At 42.2% G+C, this 23,498-nt stretch overlaps 1 protein-coding gene across 2 annotated transcripts in view; it reads right to left on the bottom strand.

Moving 5' to 3' along the window:
* The window catches only part of TMEM150C (transmembrane protein 150C), an 81,636-nt gene extending 59,512 nt beyond the window's left edge, over positions 1–22,124 (bottom strand). Inside the window, exon 1 of one of the 2 annotated variants that reach the window (XM_055297188.2) lies at positions 21,694–22,124. In XM_055297188.2, the coding sequence (XP_055153163.1) occupies positions 21,694–21,773 (80 nt within the window). In that variant the 5' untranslated portion in view covers positions 21,774–22,124. Of the gene's footprint in view, positions 1–21,438; positions 21,557–21,693 lie in introns of those variants that run through there. The other variant, XM_055297189.2, reaches the window with a different exon arrangement.
* Between the last annotated feature and the right edge of the window lie 1,374 nt (positions 22,125–23,498).

Here is a 23,498-nt window from a genome sequence, read left to right as displayed (position 1 = left end):
TTCTTAGAGAGAAGAGGCAATGTTTCATTCATCTACACATCTATACAGCTCCTAGCTCATTGCTCTCCTCATTTCAGATAACCATCAATGTGAAAAAAACAGAAGAAAAAGAAGGAACAGAGAGGGGGAAAGAAAAGGAAAAGGATGTTGATTACAATGATGGATGTACTATGTACTCTAGCAACAATATTTTATTTCATTATTTCTTAAATTTAATAAAACTTCAGCATTAGACGATATTCTAAATTAGTACAAAGAGATGCCTTGAAATGTACAAATCAGACTAAATCAGTGAGGAGCCCAAAATAAGCCACAAATCAATCTGTACACATTTATTGAATTCCCACTATGTACTTAAATACTGAATTCCCACTATGTACTTAAATGACAGTGGGGTTCTGGCTCTTAATTCAACAGTCTATCCATGGTTAAATGGTGATGAAATGTTGATATACTAAAACAGCCCAAGTCTCATGTATTCTAAAAAGTCAAGAAATATATACTTATGGTTCCCATAAAAAGTCAAGAAATATATACTTATGGTTCCCATAAAAAGTCAAGAAATATATACTTATGGTTCCCATAATAGTAACAGCCCTGCCTTGCTCTATAATATTATTTTGTTTTACCACATATGGTCTGGACTCTAGGGCCATACTTAATGTGCAGTGAGGTAGAAATACAGCTGCCAAGAGAAAAATGTTATTCATTTATTTTTTTTACTTACACATACAAAACAAGGACAGTTTTCCTAAATGCCTAACTGGAAAGCTTATAATAATTTTAATATTATCAACTTGGTCTGAGTCTTTAATGAGAAGATACTAATAAAAAATGGCATCTAATAAAGCTCTTAATTAAATATAACCAAATGCAAAAATATAGGAGGAAGCCGGTCAATGTTTAGGAAAAGGTAAGGTTTATGGAATAAGTGGGTCTTAAAGCTGTGGACAAATGTAAATAAATAGAACGGGCCAGGGACGGCATTTCAATGTGGGAACCATGAAAACAGAAGAAGACAGGACAGGGTTCAGATCACTGGGCAGTAAAAGTCTACATAAGAGAGGAACTGGAAGAAAAATGTGGACAAATAAAATGGGTTCAGATTATACGTGGCCTTGAATGCCAATCCCTGTAGCTTGGATTTGGTCCTATAAATAAGTAGTCACTCAAGAGGGCTCCCAGATGCAGGGAGACCTTGTGAAAGTGAAGTTCAGGGAAGATGAGGTAAGCAGGACCTATGCATGAGACCCCAGTGGCCAAAAGGCAGGAGGTAGGGAAACCAGTGTGGAAACTACTGCAGGGTTTTCACACATCAAACCATGGTTATTTAACATTGTCTTAAAAATTTGTAATGCATGGGAGTTATCAGACTTATTTCTAAATAGCAAGTGGTGGAAGAAGAGAGTAGGTAGAAGAGTTCCAGGCAGGTCAGTTGAAGCTCAGTCCTTCTTGGAACCTTATATTTGCATCAAGATGATCGTCAGTGTCATTAAATGGATCCAGGTGAAAGACACACTAGCTGGACCAAAGAAAATGTGAAACTGAAAGGAATTACCACTAGTTAAGACCGGGAAAGACACAGTACTGAAAGTACTTCACGGGGTGTCCAATAGTCGCAAGACCTCATGGAATAAATATTACCTTTATGTGAATAGCACTTTGCAAAATGTTTCATGCACTATATTAATGACTGTTATGTATATAGCACTTACTATGTGCCAGGTACAACTAATACAACAACCCTAGGAGGTAGGTACTAGCATCCACTTTTACAGATGCACAAAAGTAATACCTGTCCAACATCACACCGCTGGGAATGCTGGAACCAGGATTGGGCCCAGGGGGTCTAACTCCAGGACCTGTGCTCTTAACACTACACTCTGCTGCTTCTCATTCTACTTCCTCTTCAGAACAACCTGTAAAGTAGGTAAGATCAATCTTACTTGTTCAACAAAGATTTACAGAGTTCTTACTTGCAAGGATCTATCCCATATATTGAGTTTCCAATGGTGGATGAGCCATGACCCTTACTTTCAACCACATACAGTTTAGAGAGCCAGACAGACAAGTATATCCACATTTAACCGCTGAAAAATGGAAACCTAAGCTTAAATAAATAACTTATCCAAGCACACAGCCAATATAGCGGGTGATTAGGCCAGGACTTGAATGCTGATATTACATCTGCAAGTCTAATGCTTATTCCAAGAACGTTGTTACTACTTTTTCTAGCCTACTAGAAAAAAACGAAAGAAAACAACAATATAAAAACCAGAACTAACTAGTCTAGCCAGATTTCTACAAAAGGGCCTGATCTTGGATGAAGACAACATTGAATGAAGAGGCTGTGACTCTGATGCGAAGAGTACAGGTTACCTATGCCAAGATACAACAGACTCATTCAAGAGCTAAAAGATGTAGCATTTCAAACATGAACTGTCCTGTCATCAATCAATATTTTTCCTAAAATTATTTCAGATGCTCTGGGTAAATCATTCACATAGGGCCACTTCTCTCAGGGAAAAATCAAGAGAAAGCCTTGTGGGCTGAGAAGCTGAAGACCACTCCAATCAGTTCATTTCCACAGTAATTAAAACTGTTTTTCATTTTTCCTTCTGTCCCTTCAATGTCCCCTAAGGGAGGCCTACAGATCCTCCTTTGATACATAAGAAAATTTTCCCAAACTACCTAACTACACCATTTTGCAAGATTTGTTTTACCAAATTTCGATGGCCTTTCTGAGCTTGTCAGTGTGAACCACTATTACAAACGATCGGATATTAACTGCCCCTCACCGTCCAGGTGTAGCTGGCAACATCAAGTGCAGCAAATATTCATTAAGTTTTCACCTACTAAGGTGCTTAAACACCCTAGGGTGCCATGTCGGTAGGAGATCTTTTGATTTGTTTTTATTTCCCATAAGGGTCCTGTTCGAGGTCAATCATACATGTAGTGTGAGCAGCTAGTCATTATCGCATGACTTGGAGGGTGATAATAGAGGCCTCCTTTGCCGTTAAAGAACTCTTGTCCCAGCCTGTCAAAGTGGATGAATTTAAGGAAGAGAAGTTTGATCATAGGGAACTAGCAGGGTTATTAAGGAAGTTAACAGGTATTTATTGAACATGCCTGATGGGCCCAACACAACAGAAGGCCCTGCCCACCTGACCCAGCATAGGCGCCAGAGTTGACCAGTATCATTAAGATCGAAATGTAGGGCCAAGCACAGTGGCTCATGCCTGTAATCCCAGCACTTTGGGAGGCCCAGGCAAGTGGATTCTTTGAGCCCAGGGGTTCAAGACCAGCCTGGGCAACATGGCAAAACCTCGTCTCCACAAAAAATACAAAAATTAGCCAAGTGTGGAGGTGCACACCTGTGGTCCCAGCTACTTGGGAGACTGAGGTAGGAGGATGGCTTGTGCCAGGCAGGTCGAGGCTGCAGTGAGCCATGTTTGCACCACTGTATTCTAGCCTGGGTGACAGAGTAAGACTGTGCCTAAAAAAAAAAAAAAAAAAAAGACTGAAATGTAGCGTTTTTTTTTCAGTCTTCCAAGATTGAATCAGAAAGTGAAACTCTGGACAGACCAATATCAAGTTCTGAAATTGAAGCAGTAATTTAAAAAAATCTACCAATGAAAAAAGCCCCAAACCAGATGTATTCACAGCCAAATTCTACCAGATGTACAAGGAAGAGCTGATACAAATTCTACTGGAACTAGACAAAAAATCAAGGAGGAGGGACTCCTCCGTAACTCATTCTATGAAGCCAGCATCACCTTGATAACAAAATCTGGTAAAGATGCAACAAAAAAAGAAAACTACAGGCCAATATCCCTGATGAACATAGACACAAAAGTCCTCAACAAAATACTAGCAAATCGAATCCAACAGCACATCAAAAAGTTAATTCCCCATGATTGCATAGGCTTCACTTCCGGCATGCAAGGCTGGTTCAACATATGCAAATCAGTAAATGTGATTCATAACATAAACAGAATTAAAAACAAAAACCATATGATAATCTCAATAGATGTGGAAAAAGCTTTCAATACAATCCAACATTCTTTCATGATAAAAATCAAGAAGCTAGGCATGGAAGGAATATACCTCAAAATAATAAGAGCCATCTAGGGCAAACCCACAGCCAACATTATACTGAATGGGCAAAACCTGGAAGCGTTCCCCTTGAGAACTGGAGCAAGACAAGGATGCCCACTCTCACCACTCCTATTTGACACAGTACTGGAAATCCTTGTCATAGTAATCAGGCAAGAGAAAGAAAATAATAAACAGGAAAAGAAAAAGTCAAACTATCTCTCTTTGGGGGCGGTATGAATCTATACTTAGAAAATCCTATAAACTTGGCCAGGTACAGTGGCTGACGCCTGTAATCCCGGCACTTTGGGAGGCTGATGCTGGCAGATCACTTAAGGCCAGGAGTTTGAGAATGGCCTGGCCAACATGGCAAAACCCTGTCTCTACTAAAAATACAGAAATTAGCTGGACATGGTGGTGCACACCTCCCAGCTACTCGGGAGGTTGAGGCATGAGAATTGCTGGAACCCGGGAGGTGGAGGTTGCAGTGAGCGGAGATTGCACCATTGCACTCCAGCCTGGATGACAGAGCGAGACTGTCTCAAAAAAAGAAAAAAAAAGCTAAGAGCCAAATCAAGAACACAATCCCATTTACAATAGCTGCAAAAAAACAAAACAAAACAAAAAATCTAGGAATATATCTAACCGAGGAGGTGAAAGATCTCTACAAGAAGAACTATAAAATACTGCTGAAAGAAATTACAGATGACACAACCAAATGGAAAACATTCTATGCTCACAGATTGGAAGAATCAATATTATTAAAATGGCTGTTCTTCCTAAAACAATCTACAAATTCAACACTATTCCTATCAAACTACCAATGTCATTTCCCACAGAACTAGAAAAAACCTATTCTAAAATTCACATGGAACCAAACAAGAGGTGGAATAACCAAAGCAATCCTAAGCATAAAGAACAAAACCAGAGGTATCACATTACTATACTATAGTATATAGTATATATATATACTATAATATATACATACAACTATATATATTATAGTATATATATCTATATATACATATATAGATATATAGTTATATATCTATATATAGTTGTATATATACATATATAGATATATATAGTTATATATATATATATATACTACATACTATAGTATAGTAATGTGATACCTCTGGTATATACTATAGTATATATACTATACTATACTATAAGGTTACAGTAACCAAAACAGCATAGTACTGGTACAAAAACAGACAGACTAGTGGAACAGAATAAACACAGAATTAATGCCACACACCTGCAGCTATCTGATCTTTGACAAAATTGACAAAAAGTAAGCAATGGGGAAAGGATTCCCTACTCAGTAAATGGTGCTGGGATAGCTGGCTAGCCATATGCAGAAAAATAAAACTGGGGCCAGGCGCAGTGGCTCACATCTGTAGTCCCAGCACTTTGGGAGGCCGATGTGGGCAGATTACAAGGCCAGGAGATCGAGACCATCTTGGCTAACACAGTGAAACCCTGTCTCTACTAAAAATACAAAAAATTAGCCAGGCGTGGTGGCGGGTGCCTGTAGTCCCAGCTACTTGGGAGGCTGAGGCAGGAGAATGGTGTGACCCAGGAGGTGGAGGTTGCAGTGAGCCAAGACCACGCCACTGCACTCTAGCCTGGGCAACAGAGTGAGACTCTGTCTCAAAAATAAATAAATAAACAAAATAAAATAAATAAAACTGGACTTCTACCTTTCACCATATACAAAAATTAACTCAAGATGGATTAAATATTTAAATGTAAGATTTCAAACTATAAGAATCCTAGAAGAGGCCGGGCGCGGTGGCTCACGCTTGTAATCCCAGCACTTTGGGTGGCCAAAGTGGGCAGATCACAAGGTCAGGAGATGGAGACCACGGTGAAACCCCGTCTCTAGTAAAAAGACAAAAAAATTAGCCAGGTGTGGTGGCAGGCACCTGTAGTCCCAGCTACTCGGAGAGGCTGAGGCAGGAGAATGGCGTGAACCCAAGAGGCGGAGCTTGCAGTGAGCTGAGACTGCGCCACTGCACTCCAGCCTGGGCAACAGAGCGAGACTCCATCTCAAAAAAAAAAAGAATCCTAGAAGAAAACCTAGGAAACACCATTCAGGACATCAACCTTGGGAAAATAATTTATGACTTAGTTCTCAAACGCAATTGCAACAAAAACAAAAACTGAGAAGTGGGACCTAATTAAGCTAAAGAGTTTCTGCACAGCAAAGGAACTATCAACAGAGTAAACAGGCAACCTACAGAACGGGAGAAGAAAATGTTGGTTAACTACGCATGTAACTAAGGTCTAATATCCAGAATTTATAAGAAACAATTAAACAAGCAAAAACCAAATAACCCAAATAAAAAATGAGCAAAAGACATGAACAGACACTTCTCAAAAAAAGACATATAAGCAGCCAAAAATCATGAAAAAAAAAAAGGTTTAATCAGCTGGGTGCAGTGGCTCACACCTGTAATACCAGCACTTTGGGAGGACAAGGTGGGCGGATCACTTGAGGTCAGGAGTTTGAGACCAGTCTGGCCAATATGGTGAAACCCCATCTCTACTAAAAATACAAAAATCAGCTGGGCATGGTGAAACACGCCTGTAGTCCCAGCTACTTGGGAGACTGGGGCAGGAGAATAGCTTGAACCCAGGAGGCGGAGGTTGCAGGGAGCTGAGATTGTGCCATTGCACTCCAACCTGGGCATCGCAGTGAGACTCTGTCTCAAAAAAAAAAGAAAAAAAAAAAGGTTTAATCATCAGAGAAATGCAAATCAAAACCATGATGTGATAACATCTCCCACCAGTCAGAATGGCTATTATTAAAATGTCAAAAAACAACAGATGTTGGCAAGGCTGCAGAGAAAAGGGAATGCTTAGGAACTGTTGGTGGGAATATAAATTAGTCCAGTCACAGCAGAAAGCAGTTTGGAGATTTCTCAAAGAACTTGAAACAGAACTACCAGCAGTCCTCTTACTGGATATATAGCCAAAAGAAAATATATCTTTCTACCAAAAAGACACATGCACTCATATGTTCATCACAGCTCTATTCACAATAGCAAAGACATGGAATTAACCTAGGTACCCATCAGTGAGGAACTGGTTAAAGAAAGTGTGGTACATATACACCACGGAATACTATACAGTCATAAAAAAGAATGAAATCATGTCCTTTGCAACAACATGGATGCAGCTGGAAGCCATTATCCTCAGTGAATTAACGCAGAAACAGAAAAACAAATACCATATGTTCTCATAAGTGGGAGCTAAACAATGGGTACTCATGGACATAAAGATGAGGACTACCAGAGAGGGGAGGGAGGACAGCAAGGACTGAAAAACTATTGGGTACTATGCTCAGTACCTGGGTGATGAGAACAATTGTATCCCAAACTTCAGTATCACACAATATATTTAGGTAACAAACTTGGACATGTACCTCCTAAACAGCTGAAATTACTTAAAAAATTAAAACATCGTTTTTCAATCATTTAAATATCAAATTTATTTTCAATAACATCTATTTGTAATAAAATGTAATGTATTTAAAAATCTTTACATTGTTCGTGCAAGGGGCAGCAGGGTGTTGTGGAATGAAGGGCCCCAGGGCAAGTCTTCCATCTCCTTTCCCAGCTGCCTTTCTGAGCATGCTGCAGTCCAGTCCCTCTGAACCAAAAGTGGCTCCCCAAATTGCTGAGCTTGTTGGCTGGGCTCTGTGCTAGATGGAGTGAATAGGAAGACACAGTCCCACTCCCATGCAACTCATAGATAATTAATTAGGAAATAAGTACAGCAGCTGGAAATTGGTACAGGAAACCAGCGAGCTCCAAAGAGAGGAAACTAACCCAGCACTGGGGCAGGTGGTGGGCAAGCGAGGAGGCAATGGCCCTGGGCTGGGTCTTCAGGGATGTGAAGGCTTTAAGCTGGTGAGGAGGCACTGCACGCAGATGCCAGGGCATGGGCAGGGCTGCAAGGCTCCCAACCACTTGTGTGCGCAGGAAACAGAGTTTGTGATGATTAGGGAATCATGAGTAAGGCAGGGAGTGGTGATAGGTGAGCCAGAGAGGTGAGCAAGTGCCCCATCCTGGGGGTAATAGCATTGCAGCCAATGAAGACCCATGGTGGGTAGTCTCATTTGGCTTTCACTACAGGGAAATGTGTTCATTGGAAATACTTCAGAAGGTAGAGATGGTGATAAAGAAGAAGATGAGAAGTACTAAAAAAAATCCCCAATTTAGAGATAACCACTGTTACATTTGATGTGCAATCTTTTGCACAAATATATGTTTGCATGTAATATATTCATATGAATATATACACTTACATATACTAACAAAAATATTTTTCTTCAAAAATAAAATGATTTAAAATGTGGTATATATACTATGGAATATTATTCAGCCTTAAAAAGGAAGGAAATTATGACACGTACTACAACATGGATGAATCATGAGGACATTACGCTACATGAAATAAGCCAGCCACAAAACGACAAATACTATACCATATGATTCCACCTATATGAGGTATCTAGAGAAATTAAATTCATAGAGAAAAGTAGAATAATGGTTACCAGGGGCTAGGGGTAGGAGGATATGGGGAGTTGTTTAATGGGTACAGAGTTTCAGTTCTATAAGACAAAAGAAGTTTTGGAGATTGGATGTACAGCAATGTTAATATACTTAGGACTACTGAACTGTACACTTAAAAATAGTGAAGGTGGTCAATTCCGTTATGTGGATTTTTAACACAAGTAAGGATTAAACATGTAAGTAAATAAAATTTAAAAAGGAAATCACTTAACAAAGCTCTTTAAACTCTTTCATTCTTTTTGTAATCATCTCTTTATTGGAGATATATACAACTCTGTCAATATTTCAGATGACTGTAGAGTATTCTATTGTAGAGATCTATCTTAATTTATTTAACCCAGGAGAATTATTTTTTAGAATGGAAGAAACTTGCAGATGCTTGTCTGATGGGAAGGAGCTAGCAAAGAGCAGAGAGAGGTGCAGGACCACAGAAGAGAGGAATATAATAATAGAGCAAAAGTCCCAGACACAAAGGAGGTGAAAGGAGATGGCATTAGGGGTTCAGGTGATGTGCTGGTCTTAAACACAAAGAAAAATGGACATCATATCCTCTGAGGAAAGGAGGTTGATATGGTTTGGCTCTGTGTCCCCACCCAAATCTCACCTAGAACTGTAATCCCCATAATCCCCATGTGTTGGGGGAGGGGCCTGGTGGGAGGTGATTAGATCAAGAGGGCAGTTCCCCCTTGCTGTTCTCATGGTAGTGAGTGAGTTCTCACAAGATCTGATAGTTTTATAAGTGTTTAACAGTTCCACCTTCACATGCTCTCTCTCATAAACTCTCTCTCTCTCTCACCTGCCACCATGTAAGACGTGCCTGCTTCCCCTTCTGCCATGATTTTAAGTTTGCTGAGGCCTCCCCAGCCATACAGAACTATGAGTCAAAGAAATTATCTTTCCTTGATAAATTACCCACTCTTGAGCAGTTCTTTATAGCACTGTGAAAACAGAGATACAGATGGATATATAAGAAAGAGTTTGGGCAGCTGAGGGAAGTCAAGAGACTAGAGGGCTCAATGAAAAAACAGATTGAGGAAGAAGGGTATGAAAGAGCTGGAAGGGGCTGGGCGTGGTGGCTCACACTTGTAATCCCAGCACTTTGGGAGGCCGAGGCGAGCGGATCACGAGGTCAGGAGATCAAGACCAAGGTGAAACCCCGTCTCTACTAAAAATACAAAAAATTAGCTGGGCGTGGTGGCAGGCACCTGTAGTCCTAGCTACTCGGAGAGGCTGAGGCAAGAGAATGGCATGAATCCAGGAGGTGGTGCTTGCAGTGAGCCGAGATCGTGCCACTGCACTCTAGCCTGGGTGACAGAGCAAGACTCCGTCTCAAAAAAAAAAAAAAAGAAAGAGGTGGAAGGATGCACAGTCATGTTCAAAGGATGCACAGTTATGTTCAGAGAATGGGATAGTGGGGTTAAGATTTCTGAGGCGAAAAAATAGCAGCCAGACAAGAGTTTGGGTGGAGGGTTGAGAGTGAGTAGGTATGGTTTAGTGGAGGGGAAGATGCTAAGAAGGTCCAGTGGAGTTTGAGGCTGAATTCATCGGTCAGACCCTCTAGGATGATGTCATTGCCATAGGTTACTGCAAGAGTTGGGGGAAAAAGGGAGGTGCAGAAAGACATGGAGCCAGACTGTCAGTTCTTTAAGAAATAAACAGGAGTGACTGGGAGTTGAATGAAGAGTTGGGATGAGAAAGGGTGGAAGGGGGTTGCCTCATTCTGCAATGAAACTTGTAGTTCTTAGAAAACATTCTCCAGCACCCCCAAATTCTTTACGTGATTTTTTTCTCCATAGCACATACAGCATACACTATACTATTTATTTATCTACGGTCTGTCTTCCCCACTATAATGTAAAGCTCCCCGAGGACAGAAATGTCCATTTTGTTCAGTGCTCTATCACCAATACCTAGATTATGTCTACACATAGCAATGTTTCAATAAATCATATTTGAATGAATGAATGAATGGGTAAATGGTAAAGGCCAGTTAAAATAAGGACATTCCATGAGGTTTGCTAAAATAGCAGGGAAAGTCTTCCTTAGGAAGGAGCAATCTTATAGTGTTCAGACTTAGAGGGACAGAAAAGTCAGCCAGGGCCTCATCCCAGTGTGTATCTGCTTTTTTTCATTTTCCCCTTTTCACGTGACTACTCTTTTTGATCCTGTCTCTGGAAAGCACCACCTGATGTCTCTCCCCTTATCTATCCAGGACAGCTGCCCCTTGTGTTCTCATGGTACCCTAGGATGCCTCTCAATTAGCATGCTTACCCCACTGTATGATAACTGTTTACATGGCGGTCACCCCACTAGACTGAATAAGTGTGGCATATCTGCAGTAGGCACTCTGGTATAGTTTGGATATTTGATCCCTCCAAACCTCATGTTGAAATTTGATACCCAATGTTAGCGGTGGGAACTAATGGGAGGGGTTTAGGTAATGGGGCTGATCCTTCATAAATGTCTTGGTAGCATCCTCACAGTAGTAAATTTTCACTCTGTGAGTTCCCTAGAAAGCTGGTTGTTAAAAAGAGCCTGGCCCCTCCCTCCCTTCTCTCTGGTTGCCTCCTCTCTTGGCATATGATTTCTGCACACACTGGCTCCCCCACACCTTCCACCATGAGTGGAAACAGCCTGAAGCCCGCACCAGAACCAGATGCTGGCACCACGCTTCTCGTCAGCCTGCAAAACTAGCAGCCAAATAAACCTCTTTTCTTTATAAATTACCCACCCTCGGGTGTTCCTTTATAGCAACACAAAAATGGATTAAAACGTGCTCTATAAATGTTTTTGAATATATAAGTGGAAAGTACTGGATGTGTGAGTTGGAAGATCCTGCATTTTTCCTTCTTTGAAGCTCACCTCTGTCACACACAAATCTACACTTTGGCCCTACTGAGTAAATGGGCCCTGGCGCTAGAGAAACCAGGTGGGAAAACAGCTCGGTCCCCACCAGAGCCTTCCTGTTAAGCTAAGCTAGGGGTCCACCAGCCTTCATGTGTCCATTTCCCTGCCCATCTGCCCGTAAGCATGCCTGTGATGACCTGGTGGAATTCTGAAGTACATGGACTACCTAGCTCACCTGTGATGTTGCTAGCCAGTAGAGCACAATGAAATCATCTGGGAAGCTTTAAAAAAAAAGTTTGGTGTCTGAGCTCCCCGACCCACCCAGAGATTCTGATTTAATAGATTCAGGGCACCTCTGGAATTGTAGAGTTCTTCAGATGATTTTTTGTGCAGCCATGGTTGAGAACCTCTGCCCCCTGCCTCACTTGCCATCTCTTCTGGGCTTGTGGTGCTGTCCAAAGTAGCAACTCATCAAGAACTTCTTCAGTCCAGGGTCTGCCCAGGCCAGCCATGGGCAAAGGTCAATGGTCTGTCTGAAGAACCCAGTGGAAGGGTGCTGCATCTTAGGGCAGCACAAGAAGCCAGATCACATAGTTAACTGGCCTGGAGGAAAGCACACCTTTGTGTTCCATCTGAAACTGCTGTCCAGTAGCCACAGAGGCTATTAAAATTTAAATTAATCAAAATTAAAAATTAAGTCAATAACAGGCTAGCCAGTGCATTGTCACCTTTATGGGCCACATGGTCTCTGTTCCAGTTACTCAACTCTTCAGTGTTCATGTAGAGGCAGTCACAGGTAACATGAAAACAATGGGTATGGCTGTGTTCCAGTTGGACTTTATTTACAAAATAGCTGACTCCTATCGAAAAAACATCAAATGCCCTAAGACAAAAACATTTACTTAATATAATTTCTAAACACAAAGATATAATGATTTATTTGGAAAGGCAAGGTAAATATGCAACAAGCAAGCAAACTAGAAGCCAGATGAAACCGAAGTAAGCCTTAAGGTACAACATCAGAGTCATGTTAAGTTGGCCTGGACAAACAATATGTTGAGAACTAATATAAAATATTCATAGGCCAAAGTGGAATGGAGTCTCATCCTTCTGTGATGGCTATGGTCAAGCCAAGACTCTAAGAAATAAATTGCGTGCCTTCCAAAGGCATTTTCTAGCTCTGAGACACTGAACAGGAGAACAGTTATCATCCAGAACAATCCTCTTTTTTTTTTCTTTTTTTTCTCAGAACAATCCTCTTTAATTTCCCATTTCGATAAAATAAGTTAGAACTTGTGTTATGAACAAGAAAGAAGAGTGAAAAAAAAAGTCACTCTGAGCCAAGGACTGTGCTAGGGACTTCACAAATATTGTCCAATAGCTAATAAAAAGCAACATTTCTGAATTGCTACATTTACGGCTCTGTAAGAGAACATGATTTGGGTCAGTGGCTTGATCTTAAAAGATCACGATGTGCCACTATTTGATCATAACTATATTGTTCTGCGAATCAGTTAATGGAGACTTTTCATCTTTATTTTTATGTGCATACATATACAATCAAAATTTTGTTATAAAATGGCAAACCACTCCTTTTCATATAAATCAATTTTATGCCACATGTAAGCTGAAATTAAAATGGGGAAACACCAATCAAAATGTCACAGAAAAGATAATCAGCTTTCTCAAGAACAATTCTATTAGTTGCTAAAATTACAGGAGATAAATATGGTTTTTGTGAATACTGTGCTGTCAATGACAAGACTGGAAAATGTCTCAGAATGCCATACTTTTGAAGTCTATGGTATGTGGGAACATAATACCACAAAGGCAGAAAAAATGTCACCCACAAGTTAATATTCCTGCTACTACATGTAGGTATATTTTAGTTATCAGTGTTTCTATATAAATATACTTCAAGTTTCAGGGCAAACTAGAATTTACAAATTCCAGGAGATATATTTCCATTAGAAATTCCAGGATGATTATATTACAGAATTCTAATTTTAATTTGCAAATACTCCAAGTTCAGTAAAAAAATACTATTTCTATTTGGATTGCATTACAATGGCATCAACATTTCTTAATTAACACTATTCACTCATGAATCAACAGAATGAAAATAACTTGAAAGACTATTTTATCAACCAGCACAGTTTAAAAAATATATGTTAATTTTAGCTACACACAATTTTTTTTTTTTCTTTTTTTTTTTTTGAGATGGAGTCTCGCTCTGTCGCCCAGGCTGGAGTGCAGTGGCGCAATCTCAGCTCACTGCAAGCTCCGCCTCCTGGGTTCACGCTATTCTCCTGCCTCAGCCTCTCTGAGTGGCTGGGACTACAGGCGCCCGCCACCACGCCCGGCTGATTTTTTGTATTTTTTAGTAGAGACGGGGTTTCACTGTGGTCTCGATCTCCTGACCTCGTGATCCGCCCGCCTCGGCCTCCCAAAGTGCTGGGATTACAAGTGTGAGCCACCGTGCCCGGCCAGCTACATACAGTTTTAATTTATGCTTTCAAACTTCCAATTATTGCCATTTAAATATTTCTTTGGCAGTCAAGTCATCATAAGTGTAAAAAAAGAGTAAGAAATCTACTTTGTTAATAAATGAAATGTTTGATGAATAGTAAAGCTATGCTATTTTTGGAGACATTTATGTTTATATTCAGTTGATTGTTATTATAATTCATTATAATTGCTTCGAAGTTAAATAATATCATTTAAACTACGGGCTAATTTCCTATACTGCCATAGTTAAGCATAGTTACTTCTTAAGCTTTGTCTACACTTGTCTAAAAGTATTACCCCACTTTCAATGTTTTCTCAAAGGCAGTTCATCTTGCCCCTTTGTATTCCACAGATAGAGTCTGGATCGCTCTCCTCAGAGATGGACGATTCTACAGCCTTGAACAAAATCTGAATAGCTTTAGAATTTTTCACATGTTAGACACAGCTTCTGTACTTTTTAAAGGAAAGTACGCATGATGGCAAGCTGTCGCCTCTTCTAGTCTACCTGACAAAGTCTATGGATTTTAAGTGATCTGATTACATTAAGTTTGACCTTTAAGGAAAACTGAAATCTACTTCCAAAATGAAATTAGTTTTACTTTCTAGATTGCACTGGAGAAAAAATATTTCCAGCCTCATTTTCAAGACTTCTTTTGTCATATGAAATTCTTAAAACCACATTGTTTTCTATTTATTTTATTAAAACTATGTCACGAGGCACTTGTGGGCAGGAGGTGATTTTGAAAAGACAAATAACTTAGGATGTAGTAAATAGTGGTAGATTTATAAGACGGACGTATCTATTGAGACCATTTGTCACTATCTGCTACAAACAAATGTGTGCAGAAGTTAGGAAGTGGTTAGGAGGGAAGGAAGACAGCTCTGGAGACACAATCTGTAGTCAGTCTCTGGGACAAGCATATTTCTTTGGGTATATAGCTGTTTTTTCAAGGGCATTAACCTTCAGAGACCACAGGCTGGCAGCAGTGAGGTCTCTTCCTGCCTAAATGTGCAATGATTCCCCTATCACCCATCAGGCCTCCTCTTACACAGAAAATAACTGGCATCAGCTTATTTCCGCACTTGTACAATGCTCTACAATTTTTGAGCCTCACAGTTTTATAGATGTACATCTATGTATCGCTATCACATTGTAAGATGGGAGGTGAGGTGGTTGAACGCTTGGGCTGTCGCCAGACTGCGTGGGTTCCTATTCTGCCTTCACTACTTACTGGGATGTAGGTACTGCAGGATAATGGCAATACCTACACCAAAGGACTGTTGTGAGAGACAAGATAACAGATGCAAAGCATTCAGCACGGACGACTTGGTAAGCACTCAGTAATGTTACTCACTGTTAGCTATTATTTTTGTCTTAGGTCAGTGTTTCCTCAAGTGGATCCCAGGCCTAGTTTCATAGGCAATATTTTACATTATGAACCAGTATACACATATACACTTATGTAATAATAATGCAAATAATAAATATGCATATATGCTGCTTATTACATATGGATTGAGTGGCGCAGAGTTAGGATTTGAACCTAGGGGTCCGGGGTCCTGTTTTTCTAGTGTTGTTTTTTTTTTTTTCTTGGAGGGGGGATTACAGGCACACATCACCACGCCCGGCTAATTTTGTATTTTTAGTAGAGACGGGGTTTTGCCATGTTGGCCAGGCTGGTCTTGAACTCCTGACCTCAAGTGATCCACCTGCCTCGGCCTCCCAAAGTGTTGGGATTACAGGCGTGAGCCAACGTGCCCGGCCTCTCTAGTGCTCTGAACCACTACTCTCCACTGCCTTGTGGCCTGGTACTTGTTATACATGGAGGAGCCAAAGTTTCATCAAACACTAGTAACTCTCACTAAGAAGGATGCACAGTGACCACTTCTATTACACATTTTATTTCATCAAGAAAAATGCTGATCCTAACCTGTTCAATTGATTTTATGACCCAAGACATGTAATTTTAAAAATACTACAGTAAGTGTTGTAAGAAAAATTGTTTTGAAAACACTAACAGCCAGGCATGGTGGCACACGCCTGTAGTCTCAGCTACTTGGGGGGCTGAGGTGGGCAGATCCCTTGAGGCCAGGAGTTCAAGAATGCAGTGAGCATTCTGGGTGACAGAGTGAGTGAGACTGTCTCTATTAAAAGAGAAAAGAAAAGAACAGAAAACAATAACAATAAAAAGTTAAATAAGTATATGTATCTCATCTTAGAGGCTTTACCATGCTATTGTGCATTATAAATCTCCAAAAAATAATAATAAAAAAGATTATATAGAGCATTTATTCAAGCATCCCCATCACCCTATGGGATGGACACTAATTTGGGAAATGTTATCGGGGGTGTTAATACCTTCAAGACAGAGATAATTTGGGAGTTATGTCAATCTATAATTAGTAGGCACAAACATAGTCAATAAATTTTTAAATAATTGATTGAGGAAGAGTCCCTTCCAGAGGAGGGGAACCCCCAGGACCCTGAGCTATGGCCTGGAGAGAAGTACCCCAGATGCCTATGCTGGGTGCGGGAGCATCACTCACCCAAGAAACATGAGAGGCAGTGTCTTGTAAAACAGTCTAATTAACAACATGTCCCTCTCCATGATCAAAATAATGGCTTTAATCAAAGCAAATTAGTTTAAAAATGGAAACAACATGCTTGATGCTAAATCAAATCCCATTGTAATGGCTTTACTAAAAATAATGGTAGGTTACACCTTAAGTGGATTTGGTAATCTCCACAGGCTGGACTTGAGCAAGAGGATCTGGGTTTGAAACCCAAGGGAAAGAAACCAGACAAGAAGGGTCCAACAGAGGCAGAGGCTTCGGCTGCTCCTGCAGCCAGGGGTACCCATTTGTCAGACTTTTCACAGGGTCTCTGTGACTGTAATCAAGGGAAGAGCGTGAGAGTTGTGCATCACTACCTACTTCCTACCTTTCTCTGAACCTCCTCTCCCTTGAAAAATTGAAACGTACAGAAACTGACTCTAAGAATACATGATCTATAATGTGCAAAAGAGCAAATTAGCTCAAGTTCATGAACACTGACACGAGCGGCCAGGCATCTAAACAACTCTGGGTGATGCTTATTATTGAGGCTAGCAGACACATAGAAATTAAAAAGAGAAACTGTTTTTAGAGTAGAGTTGAACTTCAGCACAAAATATCTTCTTCAAAGCAAGTGCAAGTGGTTTTTCTTTTCTTTTTCTTTTTCTTTTTTTTTTTTTTTTGATATGGAGTCTAGCTCTGTCGCCCAGGCTGGAGTGCAGTGGCACGATCTTGGCTCACTGTAACCTCTGCCTCTCCCAGGACCAAGCAATTCTCCTGTCTCACCCTCCCGAGTAGCTGGGATTACTGGTGCCTGCCACCATGCGTAGCTAATTTTTTTTTTTGTATTTTTAGTAGAGACAGGGTTTCTCTGTATTGGCCAGGCTGGTCTCAAACTCCTGACTTCATGATCCACCCACCTCAGCCTCCCGAAGTGCTGGTATTACAAACGTGAGACACTGCACGTGGCCTCACAAGTGGTTTTTCATAGCAATAGGATTATGAAGTCAAATCTCAATTCTGGTATTATCAATGCCAATTGCCACTTTTTTTTCTAATTAAAGGGTAATTGCCTTTAAATGCTATCTCTCTAGGAAATATGGGGAGAAAATTTAGAACTATACTGTCCAATATGGAAGCCACTAGCCCCATGTGGCTATTTAAATTAATTAAGGTTAAATAAAATTTAAAATTCAGTTCCTCAGTTACACTAGCCCACATTTCAACTGTTCAATAGCCACATGTGGCTCATGGCTATCATACTGGACAGATTACAGAACACGTCCATCAATGCAGAAAGTTCTTTTGGACAGCACTGATCTGGAAAAGGCTGTTTATAGATGCCAAAAAGGAAAATATTAATTTCTCACTTAGTAAAAGAGCTTCAAGCCCTACCTACCAGAGCTGGTTTGGCTCAGAATAGTTTGGGGCTGAATTTGAAGGCTACTGCCAAAGATTTCACGATTATCTCAAAATATTCTAAATGGCTGATCTAAAATCTCTTTGCATGATGATTGATTTTTCCATTGCCACAAGTTGTCTTTCAAAATCTAAACATACCAGAAAAAAAAAATCTAAACATACCAGGAAATGATATTTGGTGATAACAATAACTTAAAGTTCCAATAATTTACGAACAAGTTTTAAAATACTTAGAACAACTATGAAAAAAATATAAAGATACATGGCACCATCAGCTCCAGGAGTAAAAATTTATAGTTAAAATAAGTAGAGGCTGTCAGGCCTCTGAGCCCAAGCTAAGCCATCATATCCCCTGTGACCTGCACGTATATATCCAGATGGCCTGAAGCAACTGAAGATCCACAAAAGTGAAAATAACGTTAACTGATGACATTCCACCATTGTGATTTGTTTCTGCCCCACTCTAACTGATCAATGTACTTTGTAATCTCCCCTACCCTTAAGAAGGTTCTTTGTAATCTCCCCCACCCCTAAGAAGGTTCTTTGTTAATTCTCCCAACCCTTGAGAATGTACTTTGTGAGATTCACCCCCTGCCCACAAAACATTGCTCCTAACTCCACCGCCTATCCCAAAACCTATAAAAACTAATGATAATCCACCACCCTTTGCTGACTCCTTTTTCGGACTCAGCCCACCTGCACCCAGGTGAAATAAACAGCCTTGTTGCTCACACAAAGCCGGCTGGTGGACTCTCTTCACACGGACCCGTGTGACAGGGGCTGGGCACGGTGGCTCCTGGCTGTATTCCCAGCACTTTGGGAGGCCGAGGCGGGTGGCTCAATTGAGGTCAAGAATTCAAGACCAGCCTGATCAACATGGTAAGACCCCATCTCTACTAAAAATCAAAAAAAAAAAAAAAACAAAAAAAAAGCCAGGCATGGTGGTGGACTCCTGTAATCCCAGCTACTTGGGAGACTGAGGCAGAAGAATTGCTTGAACCCGGGAGGCGGAGGTTGCAGTGAGCTGAGATTGTGCCACCGCACTCCAGCCTGGGCGAGAGAGTGAGACTCCGTCTCAAAAACAAACAAACAAAAAAAGTAGGGACACACTTATTACACACCTGTGTCTAGTCCTACCCTTTGCATGAACTTAGACCCGGATTCAATAACACTTGGACCCTATAATGTTTTGGGAACTTCAGCGCACATCTCATTTGACCCTTACCAGAACCTAATCACACTGTAGTGCTGATTCTAAGTGTTACAGATTCTTCTGTGAAAGGGGATGACTGAGAAGTAATACATTATCTTGTCAGTGTTTGTCTTGCTTAATTGGTTACTGAACTGATCCCAAATGGCCAGATTACAGTGAAACCAAATGGCTGAGATTGCAGGGTCCAGCTAGCTTTTCCTTTCTCGTGACTCCAGGCTGCCCTGCTAATCTGACCCACTGTACTAAAGAGGTGTGGGTCACAGGGGAGACAAAGCAAGAAGACAGACAAGAGTGTAAAGCAAAGGGCCTTCCCTCTTGACAACCGCAAAGCAGGTAAAGTGAGCCCAAAAACCCCTGCAAGGTCATTGTGAACATGATTGTGGTAGTTCTACAACAAAGGCTAAATATAACGCATTATTGTGTTCATGAAAAAAAAAAATTACGCCATAGAGCAAATTATCCCCCCACAAAGCAACACGGAAAAGGCATTTGTGAGAAATGCATGAATTAAGCAATTGCTCTGAAGACTTAAATGCCAATTTAAATAATCCAAACAGATTGCATTCAGCTAATGGCAGATTATAATAAACATGCATTAAAGTGGTTTTCAAATACTTTAATATATTTGTGAATGTCATAACATCTATCAACTAGTCATTATTGTTAGCAAAACTTCTTTACCCTTTTATTTACCATGTCCAGTTTGTGAGCTTCCAACTTGGGGGACTTGCAAAACATTTATTAAATAATGTATAAAGGACGCACCATTAAAATTCCTATGCTTATGCCTTGAAGATTAAGCTCACATTTCTAGCTCATTAATAGATGATGGCTATAGTTAATCCTGGAAACATGGAGTCTCTACAACACATACAAGAAAAAGTTTGGGATTTGATACATGAGAGCTGAGACTAAAATTCTTTGATCGGTCACATATACGGGCCTAACAATTTTTCCTTGAAATAGGAAACTTTAAGTAGGTCAGTTTAATGACTGCTACCATGGAGTTTATAAATCCACACTCAACTATCCTTTTGATGAACGGCTGCCCAGAATGGAGTTATAGCCCTGCACTATTAAAATGTCTTTGGTTCAAGCAGAGAAAGAAGCAGAAACTGATCCTGCCATTTAGGCTTTGTTATTGTTTTAGCTCCAGTAACTGTTTGGTTTTGTTTTTCAACATGGCATTAGTATATCTGGTTCCCCAATAGGACCTCGCATGTAGGACATCGGAATGGGTTCACTCGGGAAGACGGACTTCCATTCTACCTGAGCTATGTTCCCACATGCAGTCACAATCCTGGCCCAACCGTGAAAGGCAGTCTGGCCGGAATAAACCTGACCAAAAAGACCAGTGAAATGTTTGGGACATCATAAAATGCTGTGGGGGTAGGGGTGGAGGAAAGGAATGAGTAGAGAGAAAAGGAGAATGAATTTAAAATGGGAAAACCCTCTCATTTTCCATTTGATTCATTTAAGGAGGAGAAAACCACTCAAGGACTCTCTCCAGAACCCAAAGCTAATCACTTTTTTATTGCAGCGGATTACCAAAGAGCCTAGGTAACCCACCTACCACGGCCTCCCGCCGAAAAACCAAAAATCCCATTTCTTCCCAAGTGTGCACCCAGGAAAGGAGGGAAGAGTGTGCATTTAGAGTGGAGGGCGGTACACAGGGCAAAGCAAGTTAGTGCCTCCTTCCCAGATCCCCTGCTTCCCGAGCCAGCCTGACCTGGCTAACGGCAAAGTGCAGGGAGAATGGCAAAGGGACCGGGAGGTCAAACTTGGGGTCGCTTCTCACCCTAGTCCACCCGATAACGAGATGATGGGGCGGCGGGTGGGGACACCTGTCAAAGGAGAGGGCCGGGGCTGGGGCCGCAGCGGGCGGGCGGGCTGGCGGCACTGCGGCGGCGGCGGGGACCGAGGCGCGCCAGCTCGGGCGTTCGCAGAGCGCGGGGCAGAGCCGGCACCGACTCCTGGACTCGCCGGGGAGCGTGAGCCCGCGGAGGGCTCCCGTGGGCGGCCCCGCGCCCAGGACGCTATGGGAGGGGGCCGCAGCCGGGCAGGGCCCCGCAGCCTGGCGGACCTAGCCGCCCCAGCCGCGCTGCAGCCCCCGCCGTCCCCGGTCTCCGCCTGCGGGCTGGGCGCGGGGCCGGGCCGGACGCCCCCTGGCTGCGCGACTGGCCCAGGCAGGGGAGGGGGCGCCGCGCCTACCTGCTCTGGTGCCGCGGGGCCGCTGTCGCCTCGAGGGGCTGTGACCTGCTGCGGTGGCGGCGGCGGCAGCAATCGCGGCGGGTAGGGCGCTTCCTTCAGGAAGGGGTGGGATCTGCTCACCCGCCCGCCCGGCCCTCTCCTGCCGCGCTGGGGCCCGCCCCCGACTTATTCTGGGGTCCCCGCTGCTAGGCCTTCGGGGAGAGCTGATCCCCTGGGTCTCGGGCTTATGCCACCCCCGGGGCCCCTAATAGTCACCCGGGGCAGGAGCCGGGTGTGGACGGGCGAGCCGCTTCCTTCCGAAGCCTTTGTGGACGCGTTTGCCTGGCGCTCCTCATCCAACAAAAGGAAGGACGGAATCTTGGATCCTCCGCCTGGTGGTTATTTATTCCTGACCTGTTGTAACCTTCTGCCTGTCTCTCTTTCGTCCGCACACCTAGGGTTTTTGCACAAAGCAGCTTAAATTCATTTTCATGCCCATTGGCTGAATGTAGTTCTCCTCCACTCAGCGCTGTCCCGCGGTTTTTGTTTTTTTTTTTTCCATCCTATTGAACAAACACAGAGCCAACTTCTGACCCTGGCAATGAACAGCAGACACCAAGGCCGACCTCCCAGCGCCAGCTTGCAGCTTTCCTCCCCGGGTTTCGTCTGAGTCCGTCATAAACTGTGTTCATCAGCGTTTTGACAGCTTCCCCCACCCCGGACCCCCAACCTACCAAGGGACCCCATGACACTATATCAGCGACCTCTGGCAGCAGCATGGATCAATGCCATTTTTATCTTAGGCTCATTATGAGCCTGGGTTCCAAACACAACCTCTCTGGCCTTCCACAGGCGGCTCTCCTTTATCAACCGGCCTTTGTCAGTCCGCCCTCTATTCTTTTGGAGGCTTCCGTACCACACCTGTCTCCTTTAAACTGCTGTCTCTACACAAGCAGGCATTCCCTTGTTTTCTTTTTCTTTTTCTTTTTTTTTTTTTTTTTTTTTGAGACGGAGTCTTGCTCTGTCGCTCAGGCTGGAGTGCAGTGGCGCAATGTCGGCTCACTGTAACCTCTGCCTCTCGGGTTCAAGCGATTCTCTCGCCTCAGCCTCCTGAGTAGCTGGGATTACAGGCGCCCGCCACCATGCCCTATTAATTTTTGTATTTTCAGTAGAGGCGGGGTTTCACCACGTTGGCCAGGCTGGTCTCAAAACTCCTGGCTTCAAGTGATCTGCCCGCCTCAGCCTCGAAAGTGCTGGGATTACAGGCGTGAACCACCGCGCCCGGCCCAACCAGGTGTTTCTGAGAATCTTCTCCAATTCGGCATATTCAAATTCTGCAATTAATGTTCGGTTCCAGAACTCTCCCTTCCCCACAAATCTTGTGATTATTGTCTACTATGTGTATATTGATTCTTTTTTTTTTTTTTTTCCTGTATATTGATTTCTTGTTACTGTTTTCTCCTGGCTACTAGACTGTAAGCTTCCTGAGACCAGGGATCTTGCCTTCTCTTGTTTTCCTTATTTTAATGAGTGGGACTGTTAGCCATTCAATTAAAACAGCAAAAGCAAAAACTGAATCTTAGCCTAGACTCCCTTGGAAGTATATGCTCAATTTTGTGGGAATTAGCTTATATGTATTTTTCTGAGGAGAGTAACTGCACATTAATCAGACCCTTAAAGTGGTCTGACTCCCCCAAAGTTAAGATTGCTTGAGGCCCATCCATGAACCCCTCATCTGATGATACCTCTACTCCCTGTCCCCATGCCATTCATTTCTCTCTGCAATAACGGAAAGAGTCCTCTAGCTAGATCTTCCAATTCATTCTTTCAGAAGTAGATCCAGCCAAAGAATTAGCCGTCCCTCAAACACAGAAGTGGTACTCTGTTTTCACATCAGAATCACCAGTGGGGGCTTTAGAAAAATAGAGATGCCTGGATTCATCTCATACCCAGAGTCAAAACCTGATTGGAGGTGGCGGGGGAAACCAGAACATAGGTATTTTGACAAAGAACCGCAGGTGATTCTGACATGGCCATGCCATGTCACTCCCTTTCTTGGGAATAGGGCTCCCAATTTGTAA

Source organism: Symphalangus syndactylus, chromosome 10 (assembly GCF_028878055.3).
Source record: "Symphalangus syndactylus isolate Jambi chromosome 10, NHGRI_mSymSyn1-v2.1_pri, whole genome shotgun sequence".
Lineage (NCBI taxonomy): Eukaryota > Metazoa > Chordata > Mammalia > Primates > Hylobatidae > Symphalangus > Symphalangus syndactylus.
Note: the sequence above shows the minus strand (reverse complement) of the source record. Positions and strands in the feature narration are given on the sequence as shown.